This window comes from Patella vulgata, chromosome 2 (assembly GCF_932274485.2).
Source record: "Patella vulgata chromosome 2, xgPatVulg1.2, whole genome shotgun sequence".
NCBI classification, from domain to species: domain Eukaryota; kingdom Metazoa; phylum Mollusca; class Gastropoda; family Patellidae; genus Patella; species Patella vulgata.
Window position 1 is genome coordinate 45,974,821 of NC_065880.2, and position 17,018 is coordinate 45,991,838.

The 17,018-nt window shown below is 36.8% G+C and overlaps 1 protein-coding gene across 1 annotated transcript in view; it reads right to left on the minus strand.

Annotated features, from left to right (window-relative positions):
- The window catches only part of LOC126810813 (synaptotagmin-15), a 28,364-nt gene extending 20,778 nt beyond the window's left edge, over window positions 1-7,586 (minus strand). The window contains exons 1-2 of the mRNA XM_050536097.2: window positions 7,451-7,586; window positions 6,975-7,201 (exon numbers count right to left, since the gene is read on the minus strand). Of these exons, the coding sequence (XP_050392054.1) occupies window positions 6,975-7,131 (157 nt within the window). The 5' untranslated portion in view covers window positions 7,132-7,201; window positions 7,451-7,586. The remainder of the gene's footprint in view (window positions 1-6,974; window positions 7,202-7,450) is intronic.
- Window positions 7,587-17,018: the final 9,432 nt, after the last annotated feature.

A 17,018-nucleotide genomic window follows, 5' to 3' on the forward strand; every position in this document is an offset into this window, starting at 1 on the left:
GTAGGGGATATTTGATATTGGGGGCATAATACTAAAATATGCAAATGACTACGAAAAAAGTCACTATAGAACCTAACAGAAGAAACATTTCCAGTTACATGTGACGCCCAAACGCACCAATAGCTACCGCATGGAATGCAGGTGATGCGTGGGATCATCATGGGGGTCCAACCCAAGATTTGCACATTGTGGCATTGAATTCCAGGGTGGAAACATCAGTTTAATTGTTTTAGTGACCAGAAAACAAATTTTGATATGCGTCGGCTTACCCAAAATGAAAGGTTACGTGCCCTTGGCATGCTACAGATCGGCACAACACAGGCGGTTGTGGCGCGGACAATGAATGTTTCTCAGTCTGTCATAAGCAGGCTATGGTCCAGATACCGTGATACACAATCTGTACAGGACAGACCACGCTCAGGTCGACCAAGGGCGACAACTCAAGCCCAGGATCGATTTATCCGTACCTTGGCCTTGAGAAATCGTGTCAGTCATCACAGCAAATCAGATCAGCGTTCGTCTTCAAACAGACACTGGTGTGAGAGTGAGTGGCCAGACGATTCGGAATCGACTGCATAGGGGTCACCTTCGCGCCCGACGTCCTCGCGTGATCCCTTGTTTGAGAGATCATCACATTCAGGCAAGACGTCGTTGGTGTAGGGATCGTCAACACTGGAATAATCGACGCTGGAGCAATGTGATGTTTTCAGATGAGTCAAGGTTCACTGTTGATTTTTTGGACAGACGTAGGAGGGTGTGGCGTCGTCGAAACGAGCGCTTCCAAGACGTTAACGTCATCAGACATGATCGATTTGGGGGTGGTTCTGTTATGGTGTGGGGAGGCATCACTGTTGCTGGAAGAACGGCTTTACATGTTGTTGCAGGGCGTGTTACAGGCCAGTACTACCAGGACAACATCTTGGCAGTCCATGTTGTGCCGTTCGCACGACGTCATGGCCGCCGTTTCATCTTCCAGGATGACAACGCAAGATGTCACAGGGCCAGGATCGTTACAGGTTACCTCCAACAACAGAACATCACCACATTACCTTGGCCAGCACTGAGTCCCGACCTCTCCCCCATCGAGCATGTCTGGGACATGCTTGGACAGAGGTTACGTCAACGTCAACAACGTCCTGCCAATGTCCAAGAACTTGCTGCTGCGTTGCAACAGGAATGGGACAATCTGGACCAAAATGACCTTAGACGTCTCATTAGGAGTATGCCACGTCGGATCAATGCTTGTTTGGCAAACAGAGGAGGATTTACCCGTTACTGACTTGGTTGTGATGCTGTGGTAACTTTGCTGTTTGACCCCGGGTATCATTTTACCCTTATAATGGTCAGTCTGTGCCTTACTTAGTCTAACGATCATTTGGAATAAATCGATGAATGTGAACTTTGTCATTTGTTTCTTCGTCAGTTTCATTAGGTGACTTTAATAACACTTAAAAATCAAATATCCCCTACTTTTTTTGAATAGTATATATAAAAGTTATCGGTACCATCATTAATCCTCACCATCGCATAAAACTATCTGAATAATAGTGGTGTACCTGATAACTAATTATCCATGGACTACGCCCCAAGGCTATAAAGCAAAATTCAAACATGATGGTGTGGAATCATTGTATAAAAAAGCATTTTCTCGGCAACTACTGAACTGATTTACTGTTAATATTTTATAGTGCATCCGAAAAAAACACATTGAGTAACATAATAAAGAAATCGACAGTAAATGCTAATATCTAACACACGATAACAGTTTTATTAGTCCGATACTGCGTGATTTATCATCAAATGGTCTTAGGGCCTATATTGAGCACGTTCTAATTCAAATTGGTGTGATGCTTCTTTCCATTTTATTTTTTCATTGATTTACCCAATGAGATCTTGGTTTAATGACATGTCTGTATCGAGCTAGCTCAGTGAGGGTGTGATTGGTCGACCCTAGATCTACATGTCTTCAAAAGTCAATGATGTGAACATTCGAATGGATGATCCAACCTCGTTGGTTTTCTCCAGGTCCTCCGGTTTTCCCCCAGTGCAAAAGACCACTACGCGCAAGCGAATTGTTGAAATAAAATTGAACCATATGTTAGTCCCGAAATGACCTGGCTTGTGTCTTGTGGACGTTAACCCCCCCCCTCTCTCTTGTTTGATATATATGTATACTAGCCCTTATCATACTTATAGAAATTAATTTGATGTAGTATCGTATATTACAGGTGATTTTCCTCATTACTATTAATAACATGATATAATAATATCACAGGTATATTAATTAGTCAGGTAAAAACGTGTGAAATGGTAAGAAACTGATACAAAATATAGAAGTGCTATTAAACAGTAATTGACCCGGGGCTGTTTTAATGAGGGTATTAAGAATTATTTACTATAAACTTTTCAAATAAAGTAGGCATTTACTGGTTTAACCAACCGGCTGACTTTTCACACGCTGATAATTTAAGAAGGAGATTTATTGTCGCCTCAAGGTTTAGATCGTATAATCTCACAGGATCAACATAATGAACATCAATACGGCTTTACATTCTGCGCACAGAGAACTATCTATATTGAGAATATATCTCGGCGCTGAATAGCCACCATGTTGTTATGCAGTTCTAATCCGTTTTATATCTTTCAAACACATACAGACTAAATAATAAAATATGAAAATGGAAGCGGCATAAATGATTTTCAAAATTCTCGAAATATACTTTGTGTTTCAGACTAAAATCGTCGATATAGAAATTAAAATGTCGGTCAACTAGCTTTGTGCCTGTTCTCAAACAGAGCTAATTGAAGACAAGCAACGTAAGCTTTGTATGTACGACTTTACATTCCATCAAATTATAAATATTTATTGTAAAATTCGGGAAAAGCATTTTTTTTCTCATGGCTTTAACTATACCGATTAGGACCGATTCCATACCATTATTGTATTAGTAAATTTGCATAAGATGAACATCAACGAACTGTTATACTATTGAAAGTGTCAGATGTTTGGGCGCCATGGTTACTAATTTATGCAGTTGTTCTTAAAAAATATTGTTTTCAGGTTAGGAAATCGTTTAGAATATTATGTTGGTTAAAGACATTATGTAAATTTTATGACTTTTGTTGATGAATTATGTAAGATTTGGGTAAAAAGTTTGCCGCTCTTGCTACAATAGTTCAAAAATAGATAATAAAAACTGAATATTTTGAAAAGTTCAGCCAAATTACGTTATTCTGAGCGAAGTTCTGAGTGTTCGAAATTTTGGCAAGATAAGTCTCGATTGTCGATTATTTTAACCTTACATTATTAAATGGAGCGGATGTTCTAATTCATTAAATATCTCGGCCATACGATGGTCTAACGTGTTAATCATGGGATTGTCAAGCGAACAAATATGTAAATGATAATTTATTTTACATTTGAAGCCAGAAAAGAAGACGCATTTAGCCCTTTAAATAATATATGCCAGTGTCAAACAGAATATATATATATAGGTATACTATAACCTTGTTACATGTATAATCATATCCTGGGGCTAGTTAATTTGTTACTGTCCAATTCACAGACCGTGATATGTCCTAAATAAATATGCATGTTAAAGTGACATTTCGTTCCATATAAAGATTTTGTGTTGTTTTTCATTTGGAAATCGCTCATACATGTAGTTTCGTGACGTATCGTCAATATTTTCGATTTTAAGATTTTAATATACTAGATGAATAAAATGCAAATATATACTTTCAGAACATACAGAATTATCAGTACATGACGTGTAGTCTTACCAAAGAGCAGATTACTCCAAGAATTAATTTTAAAGAAAACCGAGTAAATTATAGTCATCGGAAGTTCACATTACTTTCTACTTATTTCACTTTCTTCCCGCCATATCCAATTTCTTGTAATCTCTCGTCTATCCTTACAAGGGGCATCTGCGGTGGGGGGGGGCACATTAAATATAGGCTATCTGTCAGTCACCAATTGTAAAGAATACGTAAATGAAAAGTTATTAAACAGAAAAACCCTATCCATAAGTCTACCAATATGTCACCGAGACATAAAATTTAGTTTAAACTACATAGAACTAATTATTTGCCTTCACTACAACCTTATCAGTTTGGTGTTCTGTCTGAAGTTTGACTTAAACCGTTACGATTGGTTTAGACTTTTCATGGCCCAGACACAGTTTCTCGTCATTTGCTATAGATAATATGGAGTTTTAATTTGGTTGATAAACTCAAACTTTGATATCGTTAATCTGTAAATCTGAACAACGCCATTTGATTGTTTTTTGTGTTTTTTTAAAAAATAGAAAAGAAGATACATCAATTAAAAATAATGAAAAATAAAACGAAAGAATTGTCGAATTACGATAAATGTGTTTTGAATAATACGAACCGTGTACATGTATCTGTTTCAGTACGATTTGTATAATGACCATCTCACTGCTATATTGGTTAAGAAGTGAGATTTCAAAAAAGATATTGATGGCAATTTATTCTACATATTATTAAGCATAAAGCCCTTGATCATTTCAATAAAATATAGTTATTTCTTATTTATTACACACGCCAAAATCTCTTTAATATGAACATGTATTTGGCTTGGTCATGAAACAGTGATAAAAGTAATTTAGCCATAGGAAATAAATTCTGAAGCTATATTAAGATTTGCTATGTCGTGATTTATATTTTTCTGTATTTATTCAGAAGATGACGTCAGTAGGTTTGCAGTTTTATACAAACGGATATGTTTGACATTTATTGGTTTCACTGGACTTACAAAACATACACTGTGAAAAATTAAAATTGTGGCAAGGTGTGGAATTGGCTCGTTACATATAACAAAACTGCAAACGGTCTGAATCTTTCAACGATTAGTCTTTTCATTTCAAACTGTCAACCTTTAAGAGAGGTATATGTCGCCCTTTCGATCCGATGCGACTTTGTGCAGTTGGGTTTGATGGACTAGAAGCAACCCAATGCAATTAAGAGTTGCTTGAAAAAGGCGACATAAGCCATCCCATGCGACTGTGAAAAAAGTCCAGATGCAGTTAGATGTATATGTTCTTCGTTTCTTGGATCGGTTGCAATTAGTTACAGGGCATCAAGCGCGGCTTTAGTGATTAATTTATTAATAGCCATGTCAAAATATGAAATGTAGAAAAAGAATACTATATTTTGCATTAATTTCTTGGTGTGTATGGGCGTGCTATTATCCAATGTATTTTTTGACAGTTTTATGAAGACGGAATAGTACATATTTATACATAAATTTTATTAATATATTCCGTTTTGGTTTTATTGTTTTATAAACCACATTCTTCAAAACGAGCATATAATATTATATGCACTGCACATTTCGGTAGATAAGTGGATTTAGAATATTGATAACCACGAATAGTATCCGGACATCAAGCAATGATAAATTATCCAGAAACTGATAAAATTGTTTAGTAATTGTGAAGTAATTTCCCGGTAGGTATCCGATTACCTATAGAGGAAGTAATTTGAGTGTAATTAGTTCCAATAGTGTTATTTACAACTAAATAACACGACTTTTACATTAAATTCTTTGTAAATTGTATACAAAATGGATCACCATTCATCTATTCCCTGTAACAAGTTTATGCATTCAAACACACATCATATTATTCTTCACAGTAGAAAAAGACATTTAGCGGAAGTTAGACCTCCTGTATTTTAATCAGATTTTTTTGGAGAACAGATATCTGATAAAGATAGTTCCAGGGGTATATAAAAAGGGAGCAATGGGCCAGAGCATATGCAATTGATAAAACAGTCTTATTTAAACCAATCAACTGAAGTTTACCTTAGTCTCTATTGATTTCATGTCGCCATCTTATGAGTTCATAAAGAAACATTAATTCACCCCCACCCCCACCACTTCCTTATTAGCAAGACCATTTCTTTAACAGTTTATATCTTAATATGAGACAATGTATTTATTTTCCCTTTACCTTTTAAACTTTTCCACTGGAAATAATGTTGAAAATAAAGAATACAACAACAAAACTATTTTGGTGATCACTAGGCATAGGCGTAGGGTGCCAGCCATCATTAACTAAAACTAGTTTTCTACAAACGTCTATAGGCGAGGTCTTTTCAAAACGTAAACCGCGAGCGAATTCATTTTACAACTATACAATTATATTTCTATGATATATAGTCTCATTCTGATGTTTGTGCTCGAAAAACGGAAATAAAGACCCCCCCCCCCCAACACACATACACACATCCACCCACCCCCGGCTCCTACGCCTATATAACTAGGATAAATTCACGGGCAAATGATTGGACTTCTGTATAACGTTGTAGCTATCAGTTTGTATTAAATGCTTTGAAACCAGTTAGGCATACTTTTGCACAACCGCTGGAGAAAAAGAACAAACAAAACCCCCAAAACAAACAAGACCCGCCACTACTCCGGTCTCCCCACCTCCACCCTCTCTCCGACCACCATCCGGAATATGCGACAAAAAACCCCATATAAATCAAAACTATCAACAAATTATAAATAAAAAACTATACCATGAACAAATTACCCCACCCCCTCCCCCCACAAAAGCTCATAAAACAGTCTAGAAACGAAATTGAGGCAAGTGAAATATGGTTTCATGAATTGTATGACTGTGTGATCAAGACATTATAAAATTATTAATGATTGCAATGGGTGGGTATAATATATCGCCTGTATATACTTCACACGAAAAGAAAATGTCTAAAAGATTATTCTCGATTCAATATTTAATATTCTTACTTAAAATAATGTTCATATAATATAGCTTATTTTTTTGTGGTTTATATACAATCTTAAAGCAGTCGCAGCTTTTATCGATTTCTTTTATGACAGCGAATAATGCGTACATACTTTATGCATTTTGCCCTAACTAAAGAAAGGACTGAAAACGAATAAAACAGATTTTATGATGAAGAAAAATTCTAAAATTTCTTACCGTCTAAATTTCCAACTATAAACTGTGAGGAGTTATCACTTGGAGGGTTGGGTAATCCTTCTTGGGCGTTCACTTCCCTGGCGTCAAGCCCATGGTGACTGCCATGGTGTCCGACATGCCCTGCCTTACGGACCAGGCGTCGGTACACTTTCCCCATTCTCCAATTAAACTAAGAAGTTATCCTATTCTTTCATTATCTTCAGTTTAATGGAGGATAAACTTGTGCCCTGTATAAAGAAAACTGTGGAATTAAGAAGTGAACTTTCAAATCAATATTAGTATGGGTAGTTGAAGTCATATATTGATCGCTAACGGAATACCGAATGACGTTTGGATTTGCCGAGTGTAACAGATGGTCTAATAATTCTAAGTGTCCAGCTCGACAAAAACTAACCACACTTCTTGCATTGTCCATTATACTCAGGGCAGATTAACTTAATTATGGTGGATTAAGCGTAAAATTAAACAAGCGTTACCTGACGCCTCCAGTGCTAGTCGAACAGTCGTGACGTGGAGAGCCACTTGCACGTTGTGACCAAGTTGACGAGAAACACGGCGGTTTACTCAGGGAACACACCTGCATTATACGTAAAACATAATACAATATATAGATATATGTCTATACATTGATATAATATTCTATTGTAATCGATTTTATATTATTATTTTGTGTGTTATTTCTAGGCTGTGTATCTAATTTTACAATTTTCATAATCGAGAATCCCAAATGTCAAAGCTCGTTCTTATCAAGGAAATGGGTCATTTGACATTTTAACTTGATTGAAATAGGGCTATTTGTTTTATCACTGCGTTAGTCAATACTGAGTATAAGTAAAGACATACAGCTGTTCCTTTCACTATTTTGTCAACAAGATGCAGTTGTTTACATAGAAACAAAGAAAAACAAAATAAACACAGCAGTTTCTGTCGATATGGGATTAATATTTAATTTATCAATAATTCTAATAAAAGGGAAAAATGCATGACTGTATATGATACAACAATTAAATGTCGCACATACTATATACTTCATTAGATACACTTAATTTATAACATTCGAAGCAAACTGATAAGTATTATATGATTCATTTATTATTTTTCTCAACTGCAAATAAAATAAATGTTGCTAATTGAAAACTTGAATTTCAGCAACGGCAAAGTCAAGTATATTTTTCACTTCATATCATATCTAGCGTACCATGATCATGACCCAGTGTGTAATGATAGACCGTCTGTTTGAGTGGATGTCAATCAACATTTTTAAGCATATTTATCGTTGTTCAGGCAACAATTGCCTTACAATCAATGATGGCGACATGGAACATTCTAGCTCTGTAACCCATAGTTTATCCACGCAAGTTTTGATATTATAGTGCATTTAACTTTCTATAGCAATACTAATCCTCTGCAACAAGCGTAAACTGTTTGACCATGTCTAAAAACTTAATATTTCGATAGTGATTGGTCGGTAATATAGACATGCACGTGCTGGAAAATTTCCCCAACCAATCATCATAAGTTAGCAGAAAGGTGATCTAGTAGTGCCTATATTTATTTACTCTTCAAAAAAAAGTAGGCGATATTCAGAAACAATACAAAACTGCGGAAATGCACTGCTGTTTTTATTAGAGGTAACCAGTGTATGTTAATAACAGGTCAATTGCCTACACATGAACATAAACAGTTCATATGGGCGACTTATCTGACGGCCCTATTTCACTCGCAAAGAGATACACTGTCAAAAGTGAAAATGGACGTTTTTGATTTTTGTCTTAATAATGAGTAATTGCTCCACCAATCCTCAGACATTCCACAATTCGTCGCGGCATGCCTCTAATCAACCGTCCAATCACGATTTGGGGCAATATGACCAACTCCTCTTGCAGTGCCACGGCCAATTCTTGCAGTATTGTCAATTGACGTTGACGTCGACGAACACGTCTCCCGGTTAAATTAAATGAAATGAAATGAAATGGGGTTTAACGTCCTACTGTTTTGCTCCTAAACTGGGCTAATGAAGACGGGCATACGCCATACAGTGTGCTATGAGGGAAATTTTGCCCGGGCAGCGGCGCTACGGCCTACTCTTATATCTAATTCCAACTGCCAAGGGATCTTTTACGTGCACGCCAATGTGTACACGGGACCTCCGAACGACTAGACAGCTTTCCTTGTCAGCCCCTCCGTCCTGCATCACTGACAAGGGAGAACCACGCCGGAAAATCTGGATGAACTTTCTCGGCCAATGCAGGGATCGAACACCCGACCTCCAGGCTAGCCAGCTAGCGTCTTACCCACTTAGCCACGTGATCCCTCCGGTCAAATTAAACGTAACACACTAAAGCAAAGATACGCTAAACAGTAAATCTTATGCAAGAACCGATGGGAAAGCAAACATGGATAGGATAAACCAGCAAGCGGCAGTTTTCACCAACCCTTCCTTGAAGTGTCAAATTTGACAATGAACCCTTCTCGTGTGTATTGGGGCGATAAGTTCTTCATCTGTGAACATACTCTCAAAGCACGTCTAGTGTCCATGACTATTTATCATATCACAACCTGCATAGGTATTTGCATTTCAATATCCCCTACTTTTTTTGAAGAGTATATATATTCAAACACTGCTGGACTGACCTATGATTTCTGTCCCAAATTATGACTAACAGTGGGGTTAACAACCAGTGCACTGCAGCTTAACAAATCAATTCGGATTAACTGGAGCTTTAAATATGTTGACATAAAAGTTTATAATGACAGTCGCGGCTACATCACGTCACAAATCGCGAAATTTATTATGAGGGATTGTCTAGAATAATATTGCACAAAAGTTATTGAGTGACAAACGAGGCTATTCAAAATAACTACAAGTGGAATATTTGGGTAATCGCCACGTGTATAATCTTTTTTTTATCATCTGTTTGACCACGCTGCAGACGAACAATATTTTCACCATCTTTTAGTCCATTTAATCAACCCCAGATCAAAGAGACGAACTGTCATGTGTTACGTATTTTGTTTCAACAAAATGGATAGAACTACACTTTCAACAATTGTACTCAGCAGAGATTTGATTGGACGATTAAAATAGACACACGCCGTCAAAACGCAAACTTTTCGCTTTAAGCACAACAATGGCTAGAAATGGATTTCTCTGGCCATTGCTTCAGGAATATGATAATTGTAGCAATTCTCTATTTTTTCCCACACCCCTTTATTTGCATGGTTATTTTTGTTGACTCTTTGGTCCAAAATCGAAAAGGATCGTTTGAATTTCCATTATCAGCCAAGTTTTGGTGAATAATCATGATTTTGAGGCGTGTGTAACAGATTTGGGGTTTATCGCATACTAATATGACGTCACCCACTATAAAGTCCTTTGACTAGGCATATAAAAAATGGAAACGCCAACCCTCTTCAATATTTCTTATCGTAACACGTTAGCGCTTTGTGGTTAAGATCATCGGCCAAGACATGTCATGGATTTAGCATTGAAGTCAATGGGGAGACAATTACTAGTCTGAGTTCTGATGTAACTATGTATTATTATTACAGAAATTAAGTCATAACGCACGCGACAACTTTACAGTTCCATACCTACGTAGTTAACTTCATCCATTCATCTGGAAAATATTAATCAAATATTTTAATGTGTGCGGTAATGTGTGCCATAGTGATCCCGAAAAGAACTTTTTGAGGTGCTTTAATTTTTGGATCTTCATGGAATGGCATATAAACAAGTAGACATGTTGGGTTATTTAGATAAAGATGGCTAAAATTATAACATTATAACATTAGTCCAAATTTGTGGCGCACGGTTATCTCGGAATTTTCAGGGAGAATTCTTAAGGTTCAAAACGGCAGTTATTTCCCTTGTATCAGACTTTAATCATTTCATCCGTTCACGGAACTGCTATGATTTTACCCTGCATCACTGACAAGGGGAAACCACGCCGGAAAATCTGGATGAACTTTCTCGGCCAATGCAGGGATCGAACACCCGACCTCCAGGCCAGTGAGCCAGCGTCTTACCCACTTAGCCACGTGATCCCCTAAGAAATTGCAAGAAAACGTTTTTATGCATATTTGTGTTTATTTAGGTGTACTTTATAAAATCTAAAACTTTTACCAAATTTTGCCCACCGGAAAGCGGTAAAATCAATGTGCAAGAAAACCCTTAACTGTTGGTTTAAAACCCTAAAGATTATTATTTACAGCTTCTAGATTCGCTACTGGCATTACCTTGCTGTTCTATGAATGTATAACAGTAAATGTGATGCAAACTATAACGTTGTATAGCCTAGCAAACTGGGATTGGCATTTATTTTAGCAAAAGTTGTCCAGTTAAAGATACATTATGGGAGATAAGATAAAGAGATGGCAGTTCTCGCTATAGTATAATAGTTAAAAACTAGATAGTGTAAAGGTAATTTGCTGAAAATTTCAGTCAAATTGATCCACTATGAGCCGAGAAAGAAGCCGGTGAAATTTGTGCATAGTCTCGGTTATCATTACTAAAATCATTAATATAAACAGCATAGTCTCGATTATCCACTTTTTCTGATTTAATTATCTTTGGCCGTCAGCGGCATATAGGAATCTAATCCAGCCTACATCGAAGGCTAGCTTTGAAATCGAGAATTTATTATGGTCTGGATAAGTTAATTAATGTCTAATTGATAATTTAGATAACATTTCAGGCCTCAAGAAAGACTTGTAATAAGCAGATTTTGCTCTTGCATAATGCATGTTTAATATGAAATGCACCTTAAAGTGTCTTAGAAATCATTTAGACGGCATCCCTTTTCATGCTATGAAGAACAAATTGGTAAATAATTTCTTGCACATCTATTTGCTTGCTTTACTTCACTCATCTTCCAAGACACCAGGTTATTGGGATGGGGACCCAAAAACATGTACATACCAAATATGCCAGTAAATGATGAAGAAGTGCAAGTTACGAATATACGTAAATTTGGGTTCGCGTCAATATATTTTGGGTAATGGATTCCCCGAAATGGTATAAGGATCCACTTAACAACAATGGGCATAATATCTTCAAATGAAAGAATGACACCATAAGCGTTAATTTAGAGACCAAAATTGCTGTTTTATGATAAGGACTCAGACTAGTAATTATTTCTGTCTGAAATTCCGCAGTTTTCTGATGTAATTATAGTGTTTGCAGAATGCCGCACTGCTCATCTGAAAATGCATAGATTTTCATAATCTTTGGCCAGGGCATTGCATATATGTTTGTTTATTAGATAACAACAGATTTGTTCAGACAGCAGCAACATGTGAGGTATATAGGACTCAGACGAATGTAGTGCGAGTTATAAATAATATACAATTTTTTCCTTAATTTTTTTTTCTCCCCTCTTCCTGCATTTTGGTCTAGAATTCGAGTAAAGGGATCAAATTTGCAATTTCATAGCAGTTTTGGGTAATACTGATGATATTACAGCGGAGGGATAGGGGGTATAAAGTGTCTTTCTGCAGAGCAATCATTGTGTCGGAAGTGAGATTTTCACCCCAGTCAACATCAAATCCCCGTAGCAAAAAATCTAAACGGTCAACCCCCTACAAAATTATGATGAGGATATTGCCAAATGTGTTCCCAGTTGTGCCTATAAAGATTGGAACGAACGGAATGTTGAGCAAAAAGCTACATCCTGTGATGTTACAGCCATTTAACATTGAAGTCAATGGGTAAATAATTACTAGTCTGAGACCATAAACCATTGCAGAGTTATGCCCCTTTATAAATTTGGATTCTGTGCAGCATGTTTCTGGGGTAATAATATCCCCGACAATGGTTCAAGAAAGCTAATGCATGGCATCAGTTTCACGCGTTTCTCTTTAAAATTGACGACTAGTGTTTGTCTGAAGTATACCTTTTACAGGAAAATGGCTTAAAACCCGAACTAGACACAAATCAGTAAACTAGACCACTTCGAGACCCAACTCCCCATGAAATAAAGCAAAATAATTACCAAACAGTTTGTATTCTTGTGTTGCTGTCGAATCAATAATAGACGAACTTCTATCATGAATGAGTTTAAATATTCATCAAACACTTTCTAAAAATGGTAACAATAGCTAGCCAGTATCATTCTACTATAGCAAACTGTTACTCATTTCATTCCACGGGGGCGTGGTTCCTGGATTTTTTTTCTCTTTTATTTATCACTATCGTTATCATGCTTGAAATTGAAATTGACCAATAATCACACAGATTCCAAGTTTGTCGAGACAAACTAGGTCATTTCGGGACTAACACATGGTTCAATTTTATTTCATTAAATCCCTTGCGCGTAGGGGTCTTTAGTATAGGGAGGAAACCGGAGGACCCGGAGAAAACCCACTAAGTTGGACAGGCGACCCTACTCCTTGTCCCCGGGGAATCGAAACCACGCCAGTTGACTCAATGACAGACCTTATGATATAGCGTGCACGTGCTAACCATTCGCCCCCCCCCCTGCATTTCGATATACCTAACCTTTAACTCTTGTTAACTTGTCAGGGTGTTGGGCTGATTTGGGTATCTAAAAAAATAATTATCGACTACGCCTAATAATGAACAGTTATATAGCATCAAAATATTGCAGATTGGCTGGTTCGATTTCTTAAAGCTACGCCAGATCAAATGGTTTTCTCAGAGTGGATTTCATTTACGTACACTTCCTCCGGATACTTCCCTTTAAAAATCAATCATGATTCCCAAACCCTGATAGTGACATACGAAAGTAAAGTCAATAAATAAAAGAGTAAAAACGATATTCATAAAAATAGCATGTAAAATAGAATGTTACCTCCCTTACACCACCGTACGAAAACGATGATACGTCATTGGAATCAAAGGCATGTGCATTTTTGTTTCCGCAATTTTGAGAAAATTTACGTAAAACAAAAATGATAACATCGATTTTATTGACATTTGTGTGTTTAATTAATATGGTTAAGTCTTCAAACAGTTTAAAATCTTTGTTTTGATGACATTGTCAGTATTTTTCTGTGAAGAATAAAACACTTCAGTTTTAGCACTCGCTAATTTCAGCGTATTCAGTGGCGATCATTAACAAACACAAGCCTAAGTTGTGACGGGTGTTATGTACGAGGCAGGATATGGTGCCTATTGTCATAGCATCTGATACCAGCATTCATTCATATAAGAGCTTTAATAGTTTACAATTTGTGTTGTACATAATTTGTGTATTTTATAATATCGAGTTCATAGGCAGTATTAATATGCCATTAAAAAAAAATATTTGAAGCACCGGAACACAGGAGAATCCTGCGACGGGAGCGGTTTTCCCTCAGACACGCTATCGTTTTAAAGAGGAAATCTGGCTTACTCGACTTTCAACAAAAAATAGTGATTTTTGGTTGGATACCAGTGAAAATACTCAAAAACCATTATGGCGTAGAAAACGACAAATTATTTTGTCTTCTTATGTTGTGTTTTGTACCACCAAACTGTTTTAAATCATGCTTCAAAGTAATATCTAGCTGGAGTAAGTATAGTTTATGTAGTTGTCTATCTTTGAACTACCCAAACTTGACCTTATACGTGTCATATCAAGTACAAACTTCTTAAATGTTGGCTAGAAATCAACCGCGCCCCCAGTGTCATAATTCAGGGGCACAGATTATTTCTGCCAGTCACAACTGTGTTAAATTATCACATGTTCACCTAGTTTGCATATTTTTCGCGGTAAAATGAGACGATGTGCTTGTTTTGATTGAGTAGTCATCTTTGGTGTCAATATATATTTTTTCGGGAGCGCAGATTCATTTTTGTCGTTTACAATGACTTCTGTCGTTTTCGGTTTATATTGTCTGTCGGTGATAGATACAAAAATAACGATGGTTAAAATGTGAGACTTACAACTTTGAGCGCTTGTTGTGACCGTGGAGAAGTTTGATCGGCGCGTGACAATTTCTTGCCACGCTTATTGGCGCGAGCCCCACCCTATCATTTGCTCTCATGCAAGGAGACCAAGTGAATAGGATTTTCTTTCCCAGGAAAATCGATATTAGCTCAGTGGTCAACTCGGATGAGGAATTTTCATAGTCGGATAATATATACCAAACGTATGCTAAATATGCTAAATTGGTGAACATACGATCATTTTACGCAGATGTATATGGTAGAAATCGAATCTGCCCCCCCCCCCCCCCACCCCAGCAAAAACAAAAAAAAATATCAGCTCAGTAGTCAACTCGAATGAGGAATTGGATACACATTATAGACACCAAAGACGACTACTTAATCAAAATCAGTACATCGTCCTATTTTCCCGCTACAAATGGCAGCCATATTGGAAATGTGCTAAATATGAGAATGTGACTATTTTATAGGGTTGTAAATGTCAGAAATGGCTTATACGCCCCGAAAACATATATATTGATACCAAACACTACTATTTTATTAAAATCTGCCCATCGTCTCATTTTCTAGCCAAAACTGGCCGCCATCTTGGAAATATCTTCATGAAGTGATGGAAAAAACACAAACAGAAATATAGTCATGACCCCTGCCAATACTAAGGTTAAGGTGGATCACGAATGATTATAAAAATGCATTAACCATTTTAATGAAGCACGCTCTTAGGACATCATATGAAGGGAGCGCCACTTAAATTTGCCATTACAGGATCTACCATGGACCATGTGGTACAAAATTGCGAATGTTACAGCTGAACAAAGGCCTGTACCCCCAGTTACTTGCCAGGGAAATGTAGCTTAGAAATGTGACACTACGAGAAAGACTTCAGTTGGTCGAGAGTTTCTTTTAGGACAATCAGAGAGAATGGAAAGGGGGAGCTTACCTTGCATGGAAAAAAGTAGGGCCACTTGACACCCTGCCCTTTAAAAATGTCTCCGTGTAATTTTCTTTGTGGGATTTCTTGTTACAACACTGTCAATATGTATACACTGAAACAAGTAAGTGTATTGACAAGCTTGTATGGCATGATTACCATATGGGATCTTTTTCCTATGACAATATCACAACATGACAGATAAACCTCTAACAATAAATACTCATCCATAGAAATTAATCAATGTGTGTTTGCTGTACGTGACGAGTCGCTTTAACATGTATTTGAACTCTATGGTGCCCCACTTGTTCCGGGCGATCAATTCTCTGCGTTTTTTTGTGGTGTAGGAATTGTAGCATAATGTTGATAACTCCATTTTTAACCAGAAAACTGAAATCTCGGTAGTCTTTTTTCTTTTGGTAGATTTTTCATAAATCAGCGAAAGTGAAATCGATCGAAATATCGTGTTCAACATTTGAGTTTTATATATTACCTTGACTGTAAATTTCCTATAAATGGCTGAAATGTTTTGTAAACTGTGAAATATGGGATGCATTACTAAATCCATGTAACGGTAAATTGAATTTTGTATCGAAGACGAGTTTTTTTTTAGCTGTATTAAGGGGGATTACTCCAATGTTTCCTTTAACGCAGAGAGAAACAGCTGACGTTCAGCTTGGACCTTTAGCACACCGTTAAAAGGAGATCGTATAATTAATTCCCTTATGTTGGGTTGAACGAGTGCCTATTTCCAAACAAAAGGATGTACTATATTTGGTATATATTTCATCTTATATATCAAAAGTCAGACAAATTACCAATTTCCCCTTGTAAACCACAACACTCTGACTTCTTGCCATCAATAATTTGATTGCTTTTGTTATATAACATTCAATATCATCTGACCAAATCTACTTCTGTCTGTAGGAAATAAAATTAATCTAGTACTGTATATAAACTACCAGTCTTTATTGTCTATAAAGAGGTTTTTCAGTATAATTTACAGGCTACCGTTTATCAGAAAAAAACGAAAAATTTCCAATGCTCTTGTTTTTCTTTAAAGGCGAATTCTGAGATTTTGTTTAGTGAATTCAAGGTGTAAGACTATTTTAAATCTCTAAGTCCTGTGCAATGTCTTGTCGGCCGTTATGCCTGTGACACACTATGCGAATTTCATTCGGGTATAGTTGGGCCGAGCTATTCGCCACCCTAGTTACTCGGG